Below are 20,729 nucleotides of genomic sequence, written 5' to 3' on the forward strand. Positions count from 1 at the left end.
TCCAATTCTAAAGAACAGGCCACAACAGTCCTTTTGACTGTGGCTTACACTGTAACCAAGGATTTTCCAGGGACATGTGGTTTAATAACCCATTGCCCAGCCTCTACTCAAACCTGGCCCCAGTTGTTCAAAGGCCAGATAACTTTATCCGCTGGATAAGGCGCTATTCATGGTCCAAAGTATACTTCACGTTAAACGTTGTCCAAGGTTTTTGTACACTTCCAAACTTTACTGTGGTTAGAGTGTGCATATTCGCTTGTACAAGAGGAAATACTAAAATCTTTGCACAGATTGAAACTATCGGATAGTGACTTATCCACAGGATAAAGTTATCCGGCCTTTGAACAACTGGAGCCTGAGGTGTGTTAAGTTTAACCACAACACTGGGAACTCTGTGCTCTACTCTTTGCAAAGAGTGTGTGGGGTCTTTAACTTAATCATTTGAGTTTTATGTAAAGGAGACAAGGCCAGCAGCTTAATTGAACACACAGCGGGCATGATCTTACCTGTTATTATATGTTTATAAAGTGTACAAAATAGTCTGTGAAAAGAGGTTCCTCTGAATAAAGGGTTTTAAATTAAACCACTGTAAACTTTAACATCTTAGTTTGGGCTTTCACTTGGAAGGACAAGTATTAGAGAATTAAGTTCAATTTTGTGAGACAATCCTGGGAATGCATTGCTTTACAATGATACAAAGTGTGCTAGATGTCCTTACAGTACTAACTTTTTGTAGACTGAGCCAGCAGGCATGAGATAATTTTTATAAAAGTTTGACTTGCCATAGTTCGTGTGGTTGGATGAATTAATCTCCAGCATTAAACAATGATAATATTAATACAATAAAATTCATATTTGAATCAAGTTCACATACAACCAGTGACCTTGCTCAGTGCATTAGAAAGAGTGGTGCTAATGTGTTATAATATTGTGATACTTAATAGTGTCTATGCCGTGTGTATCATATCCCCTCATTTAACCAAAACTGCATGTTTCATTTAATTAAAGAAAAAGATGGAAGATTACTGGGAGGGACAAAATGACTTTGTTTTTAGCTATGTGTACATCTTTAATGAGCCTGTGTTCTCCCCCTCTCACAAACCAGTACTTTCTCATTCTAGAGCATCTGAAGTCTTTGTCCCCCCATACATGTCCAATACTGTTGACCTGATATGACCCAAAAATCATCTTTTGACCTGTACAGCTGGACTAATTTTGTCCATGTGAGCTATGGCTCATTCTCAAAGCATGAGACCACCAAATACACATCTTTTACTGGCTTTTAGATGTGCACTTTGCAATCTCACACTTTGAAAATGAGTCATAGTTCAAATGGACATAATTAGTCCATCTGTATGGGTCATATTAGGTTGACAATCCTTCTCTCTCCTCCACCCCTCCCCGTCCTCCATGTTCTGGATGCTGGATCACCTCATAACTTAAACCAGTTTTCCTATGTATAATTTAGTGTCTTAGTAGTTTGTGCTTGTCATTTTCTTGTGTTGGTCTTGCTTCGCCTTGGCTAGCTGTAGCTATTTGTGGGGCAAACAAGCCACTACTCATGTATTTTTTTGAAAATAAACATTGATTTGATTTTCTTTTCATGCATTTTATTACTTTTGTTCTCAGGCTTCTGGTGACACAGATGATGAAGATTTGCACAGGATACCCACTCCTCAGCACCCTCTCACACTGGAAGGCTTTGCAGGGGTGCAGGATCAGCCATACAATGGCCCCCCATTTCCACCTGTTCATCCCCCAGTTACTGTGCAACAAACAGGAGGAGTTCTTGAAGCTGACACTCGGCAAGGAGAAGCTCTTCAAGAAAGAGCTATGGAGTGGTAAGGTTCACGTGAGCTTCACATGTGCTGAAGGGGTTATATTTAAACAGTGTTGGGCAGAACCTCGATTGAATGAACTTGGTCCGTTATACCAAGGTTCATTTTCATACATTTTAAAAGGCCGGGCTGTAGAATTTTATTTGTTGCCCCAGGGACTTAGTTATTTAGGCGTTCGTTAAATCAAGGTTCCACTATAACTAGCTTTAGCATTTTTGTTCTTTTTGGTTATATTTATTTTATATAGTAGTTGTTATGTGTATGTGGGCATATTTGCATGGAACATGTGCACCATGAAAAATTAATAAAAAATAGACCAATTTTGATATATTGAAATTCTAGCTTGGCTACGAGGCCTAGAGGAATAAAACAACAGAAAATAATTATATTGAGGCTCAGAGATGAATAATAATTATTGATATCTTTTGTTTTATTCCCTTAAGTCTCATAGCCAAGGTAGAATTTTTATATTAATATTGAAATTAGTGACTTATTATTTTATCTAATCAATATTTGACATTGGCTACAACTGTAACTAATCAGACAAAAGAAAACAAGGGTTTTAGTTTGCAAAGAGGAACTTATCTTTGCAACTTATGTATTTTATGATTTACATATAACAACATAAATGACCAGAGCTTACCTTTTTTTGACTTTCCAACTTGTCCAGCTTGTAGCTAATTGGCAGAAGACAGAAAAAAAAAAAAAAAAAAAAAAACACCGATAGACTTAAATTTTTGGTGACTTGGCTGAAAGCCATGTCTGACAACTCATTCTCTATAGCATGACACAAATTTTGTCTGTGATCAACAAATGTTTGACTGTCCAAAATCCTAGCGACATCCCTGTTAATGAACAGAGGCATGGAAAGCAGATAGGACTGCTAACAGAACTACTGTGCATCTTGAACCACATGAGTGCAATGACAGTTTGTTTAGGCTTCTACAGTCAGTATAACACTGGCCAAAAATATGAAAGGCAAACACCTATTGGCATGCCAATACAATTAAACGTAAAAGTTTTTTTGTCATCCTTCTCAAGTCAGCACTCTTTTATACAATGTGTTTTGTTGATATTCCTCTTCACAATCATGCTTTTTGTCTACAGGATTGAGCAGGAACTCTTGGCACGCATTGTGAGTGAAATGAACCAACCAGTCCCTGACCCCACCACCCTGACAAGGCCCCAGGCTACCCCAGAGAGTAGCACTGTATCCGAACCTGAGGATGAGGATGCTGATATGCTTGGTGAGTTAAAAATCTGGTGTATGCAAATTATTCCTTAAAAATAGGTTGTTTTAGATTCACCAACAAGGGTGCTTGCTCAGAAGCTGCTATCCAGGCCTTCTCTGTGAAATTGGAATACAGTATTTTGTGCGTGGGATGTTTTTTTTTTTTTGTGGAAATTGCTGTAGAGGTGTTTGTAACTTGTAAATGGTATCTTCATTTTATACAAAATATAGATGAATGGTCAAAAATAGATACGTCCCTGGTGATCATTAATTTCTTCGTTTTCCTTCTCTAGCTGCCACGATAGGTCTGGGTGGGATCCAGCTCTTTGTTGATGCTGGTTTACCAGTGGATCGCGATCTTGTTACTGACTTGATTCGGGAAGTAATTGCAGAAAATGTCTCTACAATACTTGGCCATCCAAAGCCAACAGCCAGGCGGCTTTCTTCCAGGGTAAGTTAAGTTCAGAATGCCAATTGCTGGTTGTTGTTTCAGGATTGTAGCTAGGTTTTTTTGTCCCTAAACCGTGGAGACACTTTAATGAGTGCCAAAGACATGCGCCTGAACTCTGAAGTGGGTCTTGTGGAATACACCTTCAAAATTTTGACATCTTGTGGCTATGAAATGCTTTTTTCAGCACTCCTTTTATGAGAACTTTCTTGAAAAAAAGAATCAATTGTCATCAAGTTATAAATGGCAGATTTTTTATATTCATATTTCTGAGATTTTGTTAACTGTATATCCCAGATTCATTGCATTAAACATTGCACAGTACTAACGCGATTAGCCATTTTGTGTGTAATAGATCGTAGGCATATCCTGTGGTGTTGGAATGTACTCGGTTCCATTGCGATTACCAGCATTGCCAGCCTGCTAAGTTATTCTTCTGTCATTGAAGATCATGTCAATAGCTTGAGATAACGGAGAGTAGAAAATGATCTTTCACATGAGACACTGCATAAGGGTGTGGTGAGGAATATTGTGAGGATTTTGCAGAATGCTAGGAAGTGTGAGAGCTTCATTCAACTAATACAAACAAATCCACTGAGTTTGAAGAATACAAATGGTTTGACTTCTCTGCTTGTCGTCAAGCCACAATCCATTGGCCTGAATAATGATAATGATAATGATAATAATGTTTTTTTTTTAATTTCTCACTTTCAATAGTTTAAAAAGCGTCGAAAAGTTAATAAAAAATAAATAAATAAAGACTATCTAAAAATAATTCAGACTGACAAAAAAGTCACTACTTAAATTCTGGCTTGCGCACTTTCCGATGAAATGTCAATGTCAGACATATTGGCTACTCTTCTCTTTCTCCTGGTTCCTCTGAGACACAGTAAGGCTGATCGTAGTAATAATAATAATAATAATAATAATAATAATAATAATAATAATAATAATAATAATAATAATAATAATAATAATAATAATAATCATCATCATCATCATCATCATCATCATCTCTTTATTAACTTATTCCAAGCTATTTACAAGTTCAAAGTCTCTAATTTTAAAATATCCAACTTACAAAAAATTGACTAGGAAAAGTTTGACGCATTAAAAATAATTAACAATAAAGCTTAAATTTTGCCAGAAAAATCAGCCAGCAAAAATTCAGAGTAAAAATCCCAAGACACACGTGTTTGACTGAAAATGACAGCATCTCGTTTTTTTTTAAATACTTTCTGTTCAAATTTGAGCAGCCTAAACTAATTAGACTGTTATAATATTAGACTGTGTAAGCTTTACATACTACTACTACTAATAGTAATGATGATGATGATGATGATGATGATGATAATAATGATCTTTATACAGGGTGTGTTCGTCACAGACGTGGTTTTCAGAACGGCCCTGTTAAAGAAAAACAGATACCATAAACAGTAAAAAGATGTAACAATACATAGTAAAAATTTGTCTGGCTCATCTTGTCCTGGGAGTTTCTCCTCCTACAGCTTTAGCTTTGGCTTTGTGTTTGTTTGAATGTTGTTGTTAAATCTTGATTTGTAACCTTTTTCCAGCAATCAGTCTTGGAGGAAGACCATCCTTCACATACCCCCTCCCCTTCGGGAACACCGCTACCAACCCCCACCCCCACCCCAGTGTACACACCTCCAGAGTCAGAGGAGAGTGCCCGTGAATCAGCAGTGTTAGAAACTCCTGTACGTACCCCTACCCCCTCAGTGACGAGTGAGGAGCTGACTGGGTCGGTTAGCAAAGAGGAAGAGGAAGCATTTGAACCAATCAGGGAGGAGCAGGATAAGGAGGAGGAGGAGACTGGTGACCAGGTTGGTGGATGGTTAAGTTGTTGATGCTGGAAGTAACATGTGAACTGATTACTGGTTATTTGGTTATCAAGTGGAAAGACATCTTTGCTTCAGAGAGCAGACTTTTGTTAACGTTTTTCCTAGCTTAGTCATATTGGAAGAAACAGTGTTTTCTCAGTATTCCCTTGTTTAAAGTCAATCCCTCTTTCAATGACAAATATCACAGCCACAATAATTGGTGTCGTTAAGTTTTGTAGTTTGTAAACGGCTGTTGCTAGTAGTTACGCAACAATGTTTGAAGTCATCAGCAAGTTACAGAATTTAACGGAGGACGAGGATGGTGACGTAAGCGTGGTGTGACAAAATTAATATTACAGTATTGTTATTACTAAAAAGATGTGGTCCTTCGGTTTGTCTCCAAATGATTTCTGCACAAAAAAGTCAATCGAGATTTCGTTATCGCTGTTTTGTTATTAGTGACACCCAGGGTTTCTTTACAACGATGTAAATGATGATTTTCTGTCCTGTTGTTGTGACGTCAGGTGGAGTTAAACTTCGATGATTTTTTCCAATTTTTTTTTTCACCACAGGTGTCTGAAGTAAACACACCAGTCTCTACTCCTGTTCCAACACCACCTCCTGCCCGGTCCCCGCCGGCCAGCATATCAACACCGGAGCCCTCGGTACAAGAGCCAGAGGCATCTCAGGACACAGTGGTTCCCACACCTCCACCGTCCATTGTCGTGAAAACACCTACACCAGAGCCAGAACCCGAGCCTGAACCGAGCATGTAAGTAACAAGAGCAGTTTTACTTAAAAGTAGCCTCAGTAACTCGCCTAAAATGTACTGTGTTTGGAGAGGGAAAGGTTAGCAGCTAGATTGCAATGGAGTTTGTTGAGGGACGAAAATCAGAGAACCACGGAGCATGGTGAAGGATCCAGGAATCAAACTTGGTCCACATTAATGGAGGGTGTGTGCTGTCAGCTCTCTGTCAACCCTGTAAAAAAGAACAGCAGTCTTGGCTGAAAGAGAGTGTTTGGGAGGGACTTGGAGATTTTACAAATGCGAATTGCAGAACAGTACGAGGACGTTATAAAAAAAATTAGAAATATAGCAAGAAGTTTAGTGATACAAAATTAACCACAAGTAGTAACATACCCTCCTAAAAATATGGAGGAAGTGTTGTTAAAAAAATGCTGAAATGGTATCTTTGCAGAAGACAGCTTCCTCAAGGAAGCATTTGATTGGTCTTTTCTGTACAATCATTTATATCGAGTTTCACATAACATTTTGTTAAGGTAAACCAGCAAAGACAAAACAACAACAACAACAACGACAGGACTTGGTTGTGATTCATTACATTTTCTAAGTGTCCTCCAAGCAATACAATAGCTGTTTCCATGCCTACTTGCCACAGGGCACTACAGCTACTTTCCACAGGACACCACAGTCACAACTCGCATACAGCCTTGGAGCCATCTTTATCTGTGCACCTTAATGAAATGTCTGCCTTACAAGGAGCTAAATTATGGACAAACAAGTAACATTCCCATAGGGGCCAGCCAACCGGGCCGGACACCCTTAAGGCCGATTTACACGGTACGACTTTGTCACATGCGACAAGCTTACGACAGGCCTACGACACGAATTGTTTCGTGTAAATCAAATCTACAACTCGCTTACGACTGTCGTGTACGTCACCAAAAATGTCGTAGCATTTTAAAACATGTTTTAAAATGTTACAACAATCTTAGGTAGAGGCAACGTTGAACGAAGAGAGTTGTATGCGAGTTTTTGCATGACTTGAGCAGCACGCGCTCTAGAAATCGCGTGCGACAGTCGAAAGGAAAAGTTGTACTGTCTAAATCGGCCTTTACAGATGTTTCTATTTTGACAGAATACTGTGGTCTTTCTTGAACTAAGCTACCATCCGTTTAAACTTAGGCGTTCTTGAAAGTGCAAGAGTTTTAAATACAATGTTTCTACACGTCACTAGATCTGAGGAACCCAGTCAACCTAAAGAGCCACCTGTCACTCAAAAGGAACTCACGCCACCGCAGCCTGCACAAGCTTTGGTCAGCAGTCCCTCAAGCCAGTCATCCACCACCCTGGGTACAACAACAACAATCACCACTGAGGAGGAGGAGGAGATGTCTGAGGGAGAACTGATTCAGGTAAGTGTTCCCCTCCCCTCCCCTCCCCTCCCCTCCTAATGACTTTACAAGTAGCCTAAATTGTGGTGTGATTTTGAGTTTCTTATGTGAAACTCGAATTAAGTTTTCCTTGATCTTTTGAAAAATTCTGTAACTGCTTTTTTTCTCCTAAATTGTAATTAAGTCGTTTTCTTTCTTTCTTTTAATGACAGCTCCCGCAACAAGTTTTCCGAAGAAAGTACCGTTAGGAAACTAAGTATTTTGAAGTTTGCGAAATACTGTATGGGTCAGTCAGTTGGTCGGATCGTCTGACAGTCAGTCGGTCGGTCGGTCGGTCGGTCAGTCTGTCAGTCAGTCAGTCATTCAGCCAGTCAGTCGGTCAGTCAGTCGGTCGGTCAGTCAGTCGATCGGTCGGTCGGTCGGTCGGTCCGTCGTCAGTCAGTCAGTCAGTCAGTTGGTCGATCGGTCGGTCCGTCAGTCGGTCAGTCGGTCGGTCAGACAGTCAGTCGGTCGGTCGGTCGATCAAACAGTCAGTCCATCCGTCCGTCCGTCGGTCGGTCAGTCGGTCGGTTGATGTTTGGGTCCATCAGTCATATGTGATCAACCTATATAACTAACTGAATTTAAAAATTGTAGTAGAAGGTCAGTGGATAGAAGACGCGACAAGTACTTTGAACAATTTCCAACCATCGTTTAAATGAACAGTTGATAAAAAATTAACATTCAATCCGTTGGGCTAAATTTTATTCTGGATAAAAGTTTAATCCAAGTTTGATTATTTCGTGTTGTTGTGCAGCCATATGCGCACACAGGCATCTACAGTGAGGGGGAATTTGCCATATCACCAGGCATTGTTCAACTGGCGGCCGAACGAAAACTGCCTATGGAAGGAGACTGGGACTCAACCATTTTAGGAAAAGATCAAGGTGAGAGACCTGTTTTTTTTTTTAGTCAGTTGGATGCCCGATTTTGTGCTTTTTATGGGTCGAGTTGAATTACCGCCTATGTTTCTCTTGTGATGAAAGCAATGCGCTTCAGTCCGTTATTCCCTCGAACTCTGGAAGAGGTAGGGGTGGTTTTATTCATTTAAGCAAATATTTATACAGGAGATGTTCAGTTCAGCAGGGCTGATTTAAATGACAGTTAATTTGCGTGTTTAGCCTGAAGGAAGGGATGTCATTTTCTACGCATATTATTGTAATTCTTAGACGCGAGCAGTCTAGAATTACTTTACTAGAATTAGCTTTCGTAGCGCGCGTTGTATTTAGTAAGCGGCGAAGCGGCGAGTTTTTTGACAGCTTGATCGGTAATGAGCCAATCAGTATCATTTGTATGTTAGAAGTCAAAGGGCAAGTTAATAAGAGTATTATATTGTCCTTAGATAGCCGCAATGAGCTCATGAGAGTCGCAGTCAACGGCATCTTACAACGCGGAGAAGGCGGGAAAGGACGTGACCATGGCAACCAACATAGTAACAGCAGTGTCAGCGATTCTCCGCACCAGGTTAGCTCGGCCAGTACCCTGAGAGACACCGAGAGTATCAGAGAGGTAATGCCTGTTGCTTAAGTTAAATATGAATCTTTGTAGTAAAGCGAAATAAATAAATTTTTACAAATGTTTGTTGTCTGACAAACCTGTTTGGCCTGCGCGGGTACTGGACCTATGGAGCTTTCTTGTTGGTTGCTATCTTTTTTTTTTTTTCATTTTATTTTATTTTTATTTTATTATTATTCCAAACAAAACACTACTTACAAACAAAGTACATTACTTTTAACATTAGTTACAAATCACTTACACTACAATACTCTTTTACTTTCACTTTTTTAACAGATGTAAGGGAAAAAAAAGAAAAGAGGCGAAAGTTTCATTAAAGCAAAACAAAGAACAATGTATTACTGGTCATTGAAAAAAAAAAGAAAGTATATAAAAAACTTGATAATGAGCATGAAATAAGACATAAATAAACAAGTGCGAAAAGGACAATTATTAAGTGTACTCTTATTTGATCTAGCTCGAGAAGGTCTCCGACGTTTTATTAGATTAGATTTGCAAAATAAGTAGCAAAAGGCGCGCACCTTAACCGTATTTAGAATTGTCATATATCTTAAGTTAAAGGTGATCAAGGAGAGGTTTCCATTTTTCAGGAGGGTCGGTGGAACCGTTTTTCTCAATTTCATAGGTTTTCATTTTGCAAAGCCAAATGTGATATCTGCTCATCAAACAGCAAAAATTAATTTGGAGCTTAGCATCTGAGGTGTCAGGGCTAAGGCCTAAGGCAGTGATCATGTCAAGGTTTTCGTTCTGAATTAGTGAGCAAGCACGTAGCCAGTTGAATATACTTTTCCAAAAAAGAGAAGTTAACGTGCAATTCCAGAAAATATGAAGCAAAGTTTCGGTTTCTCCTCCATAGAAAGTGCAACGATCGTTATCTCTAGCTGAAATTTTAAATAGAAAGGAGTTTGTTGCAAGACGTCGATGGAGAAGTTCAAATTGGAAAATAATAATCTTGGTGCTTTTTGTGCACGTTCTTGCCAGTTGAAAAGTTTTTTTCCAATCAATTTCATCTTCTAGTTTACAATCGTTCTGCCATTTCGCTTGTGAACTTAGCGGCTTCTCACTCTTAAGTGCTACAAGGTTTCTATAAACTAAGTTGCTGGGTTTTTTCGTCACCAAGAATGATTTGTTGAAAGGCTTGACATCTTCTTTTTCGATATTGATTATATTGTTTTTGAATCGTTCCCTCAGGGATTTCAGTGTTGAGATGATTCCGTTAAAAGCGAGAAAGCAGGGTTTAAGTGAATATTTGGTTTGGAACTCTTTATAGGAAAGGAATGTGGTTGGGTTTTTCTTAAGGTGCTCTATCGACAAAATTCCTTCCTTGAGCCATTGTCGAATAAAAGCAGGTTTGCGATCAATTCTAATCAGAGAATTATTCCAGAGAGGTTGCTCATTGTAATGTTGCAAGGAGAGTTTATTGTCGGTATGATTAACCTCAGCCCAGATCTGCAATATCTCATTGATGAATGTATCGGAAGTTTGGAAAGAGCGCTTAGTATCTGTCTTGTCCATGTTGCCTAGGAACACCGTCTCTCCACCATATCTACTGAGTTCCAAATCGAAGAAAAGTTTCCATTTTCCTAAATTTGTTTTATCGAGATATTTTTTGATCCAAATAGTTTTCAAGGATTTATTAAACGAGAAAAGATCAATCATTTTCAGGCCGCTGTTATTGTACTCACTGATCATAATATTTCTTTTAATCTTATCTGGTTTCCCATCCCAGAGGAAAAGATAGAAAGCATTGTTTATTTTTCTAATAGCTTGGTCATTTGTTTGGAGGGGAGAAAGGATATGAACAAGCTGTGAAGCGATTAGAATTTTTAATATCGTGATTTTCCCGAGTAGGCTTAGTCTTCGGTATTGCCAGTTTCTTAGTAAATTCAGAACTTTTTCCGTTTTTTCTTGGAAATTCAAATTCGCAGTTTCTTCAGGGTCTATTGAAAGCCAAACTCCAAGTGCTTTGATTTTTATTTGCTGCCATTTAAAACCTTTCTCTGGACATAAAACCTCTGGACTTCTCGCCTTTGAACCTATCCATAACGCTTCAGTCTTTTTGCTATTGAGTTTAAGACCAGATATTTTACTAAATTTTCCAATAACATCGAGTGAACTTTCTAGTGCACTCTTTGTGCCATCAAGAATTAGAGTGGTATCATCTGCATATTGGCTTAAGTTGATTTCTTTTTGGCCGACTGACACGCCTTTTATATTCGGGTCTCTTCGGATTGCGCTAGCTAAAACTTCTACCGAAAGAACAAATAAATATGGGGAGAGGGGGCAGCCTTGCCTTACGCGTCTTTCTATTTTAAAGCAGTCGCTCGTCCACCCGTTGTTTATTACGCAGCTTTCAGTATCATTATAGAGAGTTTTAATCCATTTCTGGATTGAAGGACCAAAGCCATAGTGTTGTAAGGTTTTTTCAATGAAAGGCCATTCTAGTGTGTCAAATGCTTTTTCAAAATCTAAAAGCAAAATCAGACCAGGAATGTTTTTGTTTGCGGTGTAATTTATGACGCTGTCAATCGGTCGTATGTTTTCACCAATGAACCTTCCTTTAATAAATCCTGTTTGATCGTTATTGACAAGTTTCGGAAGAATTGACTGGATTCTGTTTGCAATTGACTTCGCAGCTATTTTATAGTCGCAATTTAGTAAAGATAAAGGTCGCCAATTTTTAAGGGTTTTTAGGTCTGCTTCTAGCCTGCGTAGCTGGCGGTTTTTATGGGTGGCTCACCAGAAAGCCGGGCACGAGAGTCAAAACGAGTAGCGAAGCCGCGGGGAAATGGGGCGAGGGCAACGAGAAACCGCCTGCCTGGATTCGGGGCATTTTTGAGTAGTCCGTACGCTGGCGTACGGACCATTTTCATTGGATGAGGTTCTACAAACGTCAATCAAATGTTTTATTAATCTCCTATGGGAAAGTTCTGTTTATACGGCTCTGAGGATTTTATCGCGAAAAGCAAAATGACAGAAGAAGCATTATTTAAGCTTTTTTGAACCTTAATATTCGACGACAAACCCTCATTCTCGCAGCATTGAAAGAAGACAGCGAACTTCATCGAGCAGAATGTTTGATCCGAAACGTGGGCATAAATTTCGAAAAAAAGAGCGCGTATTCTGAAAGGATACCGAGAGCTCTATCATTTCTAAAGAATCGGCAACTGAAGAGATCAATCCGCAAGATTTGGATCGAAACCGCGGTCTTGCCTGACCATAGCCTAAAATGCCACAGAATCAACGAACAGCCAGCGGACTCGTAGCAGCCCCTGGCCATAGCAACACAGAAGAATCACCTAATAATTCTATAGCGTAATCAAAGCACAGGAGGACAATACTAAGCTCCCCCGCCCGCAACACAAACTTCACAGTTACAGAGCGGAGAGGAGCGATAACAAAAACACAGCCTTGACTACAGCGGCCTTTAGCCCTCAATTTAACGCATTGCATAGCTTTCAAAGAAGCTACTTTGCTAGAGAAAGGATCAAGAGAAAAACAACCGTGACAATTAAAAACACAACATCTTGCCACAAAAGCAAATAGCCGGGCCCGGCAATACAAAGGTCGCAAGATCATGATAACTACACGGTTAAAATCCTATCCCTACAATTATAAAATGAGAGGCTATACTGTCACCGCTGGCAAGAGCACAATTATCATTGACACTTGTTGTAGAACTGGAAAGCTTTTCTCCCTTGACAGGCTTTTCCGGAGTGTCGGCCTTTGCCGCCATCGAAAAAAACACATCGAATTTCCAGGATATGTTTTGATAGCCAGCCGAGAAGGTTTCATTTTACCATCTGCCATCTGATTGGTTGGGTTAATTGGATATCGACAGGTCGTAAAATATGTAAATTTTGGGGGCGGCAAACGAAAATGACTGGAATCCGGGCAGGCGGTTCCTCGCGGCGAAGCCGCTCGTTGACGCGGCTTCGCCGCGACTGTCGCTGTTCTCTCCCCATTTCACCCGCAGCTCCACAACTCGTTTTAGCCTGGCTTTCCCGCCCACCAAAACCGCCAGCTACGCAGGCTAGTCTGCTTCTTTCTTTGGGATAAGTTTTATAATCCCTCGTCTCTGAGTAATTGCCAGGTGACCGTTCTCGTATGCGAAGTTAAGGGGAGCGATCAGAGCATCCGAAATATCATGCCAAAAAGTTTTGTAGAACTCCACCGGTAGCCCGTCTGTTCCGGGAGTTTTGCCGTTCACCATTTGCTTCAAGGACGAAAAGCATTCTTTCTCTGTTAGCAGTCCCTCGCACGAAAATTGTTCTTCCTGCGATAGGTGTACATTATTCTCTTTTGGAAAAAAGCGGTTGGCTATGTGTGGATCCTGCACGCCAGTTAACTGCGTCGAGTACAAATTTTTATAAAAGGAGAAGCATTCATGTAAGATTTTATTGTCCGTTGTAATTACGTCGCCATTATCTGTTTTGAGCTGGTTTATTGTTCCTTGTTTATAGTGTCGTTTCTCAAGATTGAGAAAATATTTGTTATTTTTCTCACCCTCATTGTACCATCGGCACTGTGATCTTAAAATGGCGCCTTTTGTTCGATATTCTAAAATTTTTTCTTGTTGCTCTTTTTTGATTTTCAGCATATCTAAGACCTTTCCTCGTTGTAATTCACTAATGTTTTCACCCTCCAGTTCCCTTTCTAGCGAAACTATATTCTTTTCAATTTCCTCTTCTTGATGGGTCCTTTCTTTTTTCCTTTGTCGTGCATAAATTAGTGATGTTTCTCTCACTTTTAATTTTATCATCTCCCATAGGAGAGAGGGACCAACATAAGGATCATTCGCATATTCATCTTTTGTTTGTTGAATAATATCTTTAATTTTGCTGACATAATTGTCTTCGGACAGGAAAGATGTGTTTAATTTCCAGAGACCTGGGCCCCTGGGGTTAAAATTGGTTGTGATTTCCATAGTTATCATTGAATGATCGGTTTTATATCCAGGGACAATGTCTGCAGTGTTGATATTGCCCATTAAACTCTGATTACTATCTTCTATGTGGTAGCTTCCTGACTTGTTTTTGTCAGATATCCTTATTTTGAAGTTGGCTGAGCTCACGTTTTTATTGGTTTCTACTGACTGTCAGAGGTATTCTCGCCCCAGTCCCTTTGGGTAGAGGTTAGGGGTTGGCCGAGGAGTTGCTGACAGTTCTGGCGAGTTTGTTACTTACTTTTCTGTGCCTCCGAGTGCTCGTACATTTTTAAGAGATCAGTTGCTAACGATAAACAAGAAATTCTAATCGATTATGATTAGAGATATCTATCAAGTCAAAGAAAGACCTTCATTACTTACTTACTTAGTAAAAATTGAAAAAAAAAAAAAAAACCCTTATAAAAGAACGAACCGTTGGCGAATGTCTCCCTGCTTTTTAGACTCGTCTGAAACGTTGTTTTGAATATTTTAACAAGTATTTCTATCAGTTTTAGGAACCACAGGGAAATATTTTCTGTTTCTTGTAACAACAAAGCATTTAATTTAATGTGGTGCTACAGAGAAGGAAATTAATTCTTGTTGGCTTTTCAATAAATGCTCACGCTATCCGCAGTGAGGATTTTATCCACAGTCCCAAAAGGGAGAACCACCTTGTAAAGCATAATCTACAGCGCTACGGGAAAGAACTGCGTGGTAGCTTTCATTTGGATGGTTAGAATGGTAACGCTTAGAATTCCAACTAAAGACTCAAAAATGGTCACATTTTGGTAGATTATCAAAGACCCAAGGTTATCTCACCTTCCCTGTGCGTATCAAGATTGAAATATGTTTCACCAGTAAATTGTGCTTTTCTCTCAGGATTCTATCGCTGATGTCAGTGAGAGAGAGCCAGGTGAAGTGAGGCCTCGAGATCCAATGGCTGTTCTGTTGAACTGCATTCAGAATTACAGGCCGTCAGCTGATAACAGCGCCAGCGAAGGAGAGTTGTTAACAGAGCATCTGCGCTTGCCTAATGGAGGTCAGGGAAAGACTGAATCAAAGGAACCTGGTGAAGTAGGTTAGTATTACTGTTGGCGCTAGTTTATTTATCAGAATTGCTCAGAATAATCATCTCGGCAAATCTCTTAGTATCACATTGGATATTCAAGGACGGTCACTGAATTTTGTTCTTGAACAATTTAGAAGGTAACTGATTAGCCTTTTCATTCTTGGAGTCAACAAAGAAAACAAATAAAGAAACCGGTTGAGTCTGTGGTTGCACTTCTCAACTAAAAGCTATTCAGCAGTACTTTTTATTTTGGTCGTTCTTTTATGACAAACTCTTATTGTGTAATTTAAAGTAGTCTTACTCCAGTCAGCGTTCCTGAAAGATGCCTGCCAAACATAAAAAAGGCAGCCCAAAAATGCATTGTAATACAACTAGACGGTGGAGGCGCGGTGTTGCGCGCTGGAGCTTTCAGACGTTCGGTAAAATATCGGAGGGTTGGTGATTCAACAATAAGTTGTTCTCTGGTTGTGGTGTTGTTACTTTATTCCACATTGTCCGTCTTCACCCAGGTGTATAAATGGGTACCGGCGACATATTGCTGGGGATAACCCTACAATGGATTAGCATCACATCCAGGATAGAGGGGGGGAGTATAAATACTCCAAGTTGCTTTTTTAATACAACAAAACGGCTTAAAGTGCGACTTAAAACAAGTACATCAGGTAAAAACGTTTGACTTCTTTTGTTATTTGCAGTCCCAAGGAAACTCTCTCCGGGTGAAGTGGTAGTGTGGGAGCCGTCCGGTGCAGTAGGGAACCTTCCTCCCCCTTTACCTGGGAAATTCACATTGGATGACGAACCTGTGGATGTGAAGAACGCCAAAACTCCCGGCGCACTCGAAGTCTCTCCGAAGAATGCCGACGGAGAGCCGAGTCACGACGAGCGTTCTCTTCATGCTTCGGATTTGTTGCCTGGAACACTCGGCACAGATACTTCTTTTCCCACTGCACAACAACGACAACAGAAACAGCAACAGCAGCAACAACAACAACACGCTAAGCCCAGGGTAATTCATGTTGAAGAAAAGGACAGTCAACTATCAGAGACAAGTTTACAAAACACTTTTTCTGTAGAAGAGCGCAGACAAGGGGCTTCTGCATTGTCTGATGATAACAGAGAGGAAGGAAAGAAAAATGTTTTCATGAGCGAACAAGATGGATTAGGCTTTAAGGGAGAAAGTAATGGAGCTGTTGAACTTGATGAGGAAGATGTTGAACCTCAACAGCCAACTAAAATCCAAGTTATGCTACCGTCAGTTGATAACAGTGTTCATGAAGAAAGCTCGGCACACGTTTCTGTTGATCAGGATACGTTTGGTGACGTGTCTTCCATTTCTGGAGGCGATTTTTGAGTGAAGTGGCAGCGGTGATAATTATTTATAACAAAATAGATTGTTAGAAGCATTAAAATTGTTTCAAACCTTGGTTGAACTAAATGTTTTTGAAAGTGGTCTTCAACTTGGTGTCGAAAGTATTGTTTGTTCTGGTTGTGCCTTGCTACGATTTGTGATTGGCTAAAGTAACTTGACCACTAATTCAACCAGTTATAAGGAAAACCAAACTTGAAGCTATCGTGGCTTGCTCGCGCGCGTTTTCCCGCGCGTGGCTTAGTTACATGTGCTGTTTGTGTCTGTTGTGATTGGCCAGAGCGCATCAATAATTTTAGTTTTGGTGCTGCATTACACTGTTGAAAACCACTGAGCAGTAAGGACACCGCATTAGATTTCAACCCACACACGACTGTTCCTCTTTTTCCGTAGGATATTAACTGTCAAATGTAAAGATCGTTTTACAAGTATAGTTTTCAGTTATAAGGAGTAGGTGATCAAAAAGGGAGTGGTGGAATCGGAGAAAACTGGAATAAAAAAAGGATACGGAAAGAATGGAAAGTTCCCCAAAATTCTGAATGTAAACCCCTCCGAAAATAACCCCAGCCTAAGAAGGGCCTCAAATCTCTATTATCTTCCATGATAAACCCAACAGACCAGAATTGAGACCATGGACTATATTAGCTTTTTGTTTTGGGCTGTTAGTTCGTGTTTGACGCTAATTTAAATTCCTCTCATTGTCAAGCCAGAAAATGCTCTCCAATATTAAGCGCCCCGCCAACAAGCCAAACGCGAGCGAGAGTCCTTTCAACGAATAAAGACCAGGGCTCATATTGAGAATTTTACGATGGTTGCGGAAACAACTTTTGGTCCTTAAATTTGAACATAAAAAATTTGTGTTGATGTTGGTGAGGAGTTAGGGCGCTGTATGTCCTTCCTTAGAAACGCTACTGGTCAGTTCTATATGAGGGACATTTCACAAGTACACAATTCTGTGATAAATAATATTCATTTGACTGTTGTCCGGTAGAAACAAGTTTTCATTCGTCATTCGTATTTTCCAATCTTTTTCTTTCTTTCTTTTTATCACTCTTTTTCGTTCCACTCAACATGATCGATTTCACACGATCTGAGATGATTAACAAAATCTTTATTAATGTATTACTGAAAGACTACATGATTTCGTATCTTTATCATCTACGGATCACAGTTTGTTCTAAATCAAGTTCGGGGTGAAATGCTGCGACCCCGTTTAACACGCTGTTACATCTGTGAACGCATCAGAGATGAGCTCCAAGCCACCACTGGGTGGTGGATTGGCTTCCCTGTGTGCAACGGAACTTTGGGTTGATGTATTCATAGTAGCCAAAGTTGTCTTCCCCACTCACTGAACCCGCCTTTGGCCTAAACTGACAGGTAGCGTATGTACTGTCAGTATGCAGAAAGTGGCTTTTAGCACCCTGCCAAAAAGGTACCGTTTGATGGATCCCGATGTGTCCGCGGATGTTGATGTATTCAACTTTCTTGCATTTGTTGTTGTCAAGGTAATCGATGACGTTGAAGTCCTTGAAGCTTCCACGGACGTAATCTCTGAAATCGACGCCGTGGGTCGGGTAGCTGCATGTTGCTCGCCAGTGAGTGGAGTGACTCTGTAGGGACTTTATTCGTGCCAAACTCAGGCGGTACAGATTCCAGTTCTGTGCGTTCTCGTTCACTGGAGAGTTGTACTTGAAAGGAATCTTCTGAAAAGCGGGAAGCTTACGATTTAGAGTACTCCAGGAGGTGATTAGGGTCCAGGCAGTGCCAGGCTCGGACTTGAGATCACAGTAAGCCGGGTAACTGTTTCCGCCATTGTCGTAAAGTCTGTAGATGCCACATTTTGAGGCTCCTCTCAGCAGATAATCAAGGCAGGAGGTTGGACGGAAGAGTTTTCGCTGAATTTTAGTTGATTTAGGACAATCGTCTCCCTAGAAAAAAAAAAAAAACAAAAAAGAGAGAAAAAAATAAAGAATTAAAATCGTTGACCTTTTTGGAACGAAAAATATCGCAGTATTGTCCACGACTACAGTAATGTACAGATCAGTTTAGACGTTGACATTGTGTGGAGCGAATTCAGGGATCAGCTTGGTCGACCGGAACTTCTTGTTGCAATTGCTTTGATTTTTAATCTTTCCCAGTTTCAAGACAGTTTGAAATCCCGATCGTATTTTTATTTAATTATTTTTCTTACTAAAATATCTTAAAAAGCGACTGCAATTACAAAAATAGATAGACTAGGGAGCTTTTACTCGGCAAGAAAACCTCGAAACTTAAACTCAGTGTGTGAAGTATTTTACCTTGCATCGCAGTGTAAGAACTCGTTTGTGCCGTCTGTACTCAGCAGCTGCTGCAAGTGCCTAGAAGATGAAGAAAGATTTTAAATTTAGACAGTTGAAGAGTGAAGAACATATTCTTGTAGATAAATCAGTCACGGGATTTTGTCCATCGAATAACTGAGATCTTGAGATTCCTGCGATTTTGTAGGTTCAAAAAGGTAAACGGCGTGAGCAATTATAATGTAATTATCAAATTTCTTGGTCATTCGGCGTTACTAAGCAAAACTAGACAAGTGTATTTAACCCTAAAATAGGCTAAATAAAACGATCATTTCTTTCCTTTCCGGGTTAGGTCCATGCATCGCTTGCCGGTTTGAATTTCGTGCCCAACATTTTGAGTTTGGTGATAATTTTGCACGCTTAACGCTAGAAAAGATCGTTTAAATGGATAGTGTTGTGACGCAGACAAAACACTTACGAGAAAAGTGATGCCAATAAAAGCCGCGATTATCTTAAATGCCATCGTTAACGTTAGATTTCCTCGAGATACCGTTTTGAATTTAGCTCGAAGAAAGAAACAGGGTTTGGAAACCTCAACAAGCGAGCAGTCTAGTCTAGGTGTGTTATATTACTTAGCACCAAAATATCAGGTAAATAAATCAAAAACACGAAAACGTATTCCATTTAACATGTTATGTGGACTAGACAAACGAAGCAAAAAAATTCGGTTGTTGTTGTGACAACTTGATGTCAACCGGAGTTTGTCATTTTCATTTTTCTTGCATGGTTCGTTTCTAGAGCAGTGCACGGCAAGCAAGCTGTTAAGTCTGGGATCATTCATTTATCCAAGAGACAACTTGAAAGTGAATGAAGATTCTTTCGATAAAAAGCATTATTATTCTTGTTGATTGTTGAAAAGTTTTTTGTTTTTGATTTTGAGGTTTTTGGTTAATGCACTGTAAAGCTGAATGCATTATTTTGAGTCAGAGCAAACAATAAATTTGAAACTTCAGTACTCCTTCATCCTGCGAGAAAGAGATTGTTTTCCTTTTCTGCTCCGAAGCAGAAAGGAAACCTCTGGCTTGCAGGATAGTTCCCATTACATAAGAAAAGATATACGCTGCTACAAGTTGTATGTCTTTACTCACGATTCACCTGCTATAACTTGTCAAAGTCAATTTGGTGGGTTGTCATACAGCTAGTCACTCTAAGGTTGCGAATGTTTACAAAATGAATTGTTTAGTTGTATATGTACACTGTACGTAATATTCAATACATATTCTAGTTTTGGAAATTGTTAGTTAAATCTTTATATATCATACCTTACGATTCCATACCTCATTCAGATCAAGCCGTATTTTTGCATTTTTCATGTTGAGTTCAGTCAGTGATTTGAGGAATCAGTGTTTGGATTGTTAACAGTAGTAATAGTAAATAGTAATAATCATGGATTAGTAAAGTGCGTTTGATTTGTCTTTTCTCTGCTAAAAGTTTCTGCTAAAACCAGAAATTCGTTATTAAAAGTGGATTTCAGGGAGGAGATTTACGAGAATTACCATGTATCAAACTTTGTTCTGGTACAATGCAATAAACTCAGTGAATGTAGCAAAACTCAACACAGTGAGTCAGTGATTTGAGGAATCAGTGTTCTGATTGCTTACATAAAACAATAACAATTTCTTACCTGGAAACTTTTTGGCAGTGAAATTAAGGAATAAAGTAAGTCTGCATGCTTGAATATTGAGAACTGCGCTTGTGTTAAGTTTGTCCGAATCAACAAGCCCACGAGACCCATTCGCATGGGAGTTGAACATTTACTTAGGAATACGATGCAAATTATTTCGGTGCTAATCAATTTCTGGCCGGGATATTCAAACTCCGTAAACTAAAGAAATTTGGCCACAAGCTTTGGCTGATCAAATTTAAGATCTCTAAGCTCTAAAAGAGTCACAACATCAACTTTTGTCTTTTCCTTATATTTCTCGAAATTGATGTAGCGTGGACTTTATAGACGAATCTCCGATGGAACCAAAAAACGCGAATGTC

General features: G+C 39.6%; 2 protein-coding genes across 4 annotated transcripts in view; one reads left to right on the plus strand and one right to left on the minus strand.

Annotated features, from left to right (window-relative positions):
* LOC146489478 (uncharacterized) overlaps positions 1-16,551 on the plus strand; it is a 50,934-nt gene extending 34,383 nt beyond the window's left edge. For all 3 annotated transcript variants that reach the window (XM_085109018.1, XM_085109022.1, XM_085109027.1), the window contains 10 exons: positions 1,630-1,841; positions 2,946-3,085; positions 3,363-3,520; positions 5,092-5,358; positions 5,928-6,127; positions 7,335-7,512; positions 8,288-8,417; positions 8,873-9,039; positions 14,852-15,050; positions 15,737-16,551. In XM_085109018.1, coding sequence (XP_084965144.1) covers positions 1,630-1,841; positions 2,946-3,085; positions 3,363-3,520; positions 5,092-5,358; positions 5,928-6,127; positions 7,335-7,512; positions 8,288-8,417; positions 8,873-9,039; positions 14,852-15,050; positions 15,737-16,392 — 2,307 coding nt within the window. In that variant the 3' untranslated portion in view covers positions 16,393-16,551. The remainder of the gene's footprint in view (positions 1-1,629; positions 1,842-2,945; positions 3,086-3,362; positions 3,521-5,091; positions 5,359-5,927; positions 6,128-7,334; positions 7,513-8,287; positions 8,418-8,872; positions 9,040-14,851; positions 15,051-15,736) is intronic.
* A 947-nt stretch (positions 16,552-17,498) lies between these two features.
* LOC146489480 (uncharacterized) lies at positions 17,499-19,206 on the minus strand. The gene is made up of 3 exons (XM_085110914.1): positions 19,162-19,206; positions 18,705-18,764; positions 17,499-18,335 (listed from the first exon to the last, which is right to left on the minus strand). The coding sequence occupies exons 1-3, from the start codon at positions 19,204-19,206 to the stop codon at positions 17,649-17,651; spliced, it is 792 nt and encodes a 263-aa protein (XP_084967040.1). The 3' UTR covers positions 17,499-17,648.
* Between the last annotated feature and the right edge of the window lie 1,523 nt (positions 19,207-20,729).

Source organism: Pavona decussata, unplaced genomic scaffold (assembly GCF_977016875.1).
Source record: "Pavona decussata unplaced genomic scaffold, jaPavDecu1.1 SCAFFOLD_6, whole genome shotgun sequence".
Classification (NCBI taxonomy): Eukaryota; Metazoa; Cnidaria; class Anthozoa; order Scleractinia; family Agariciidae; genus Pavona; species Pavona decussata.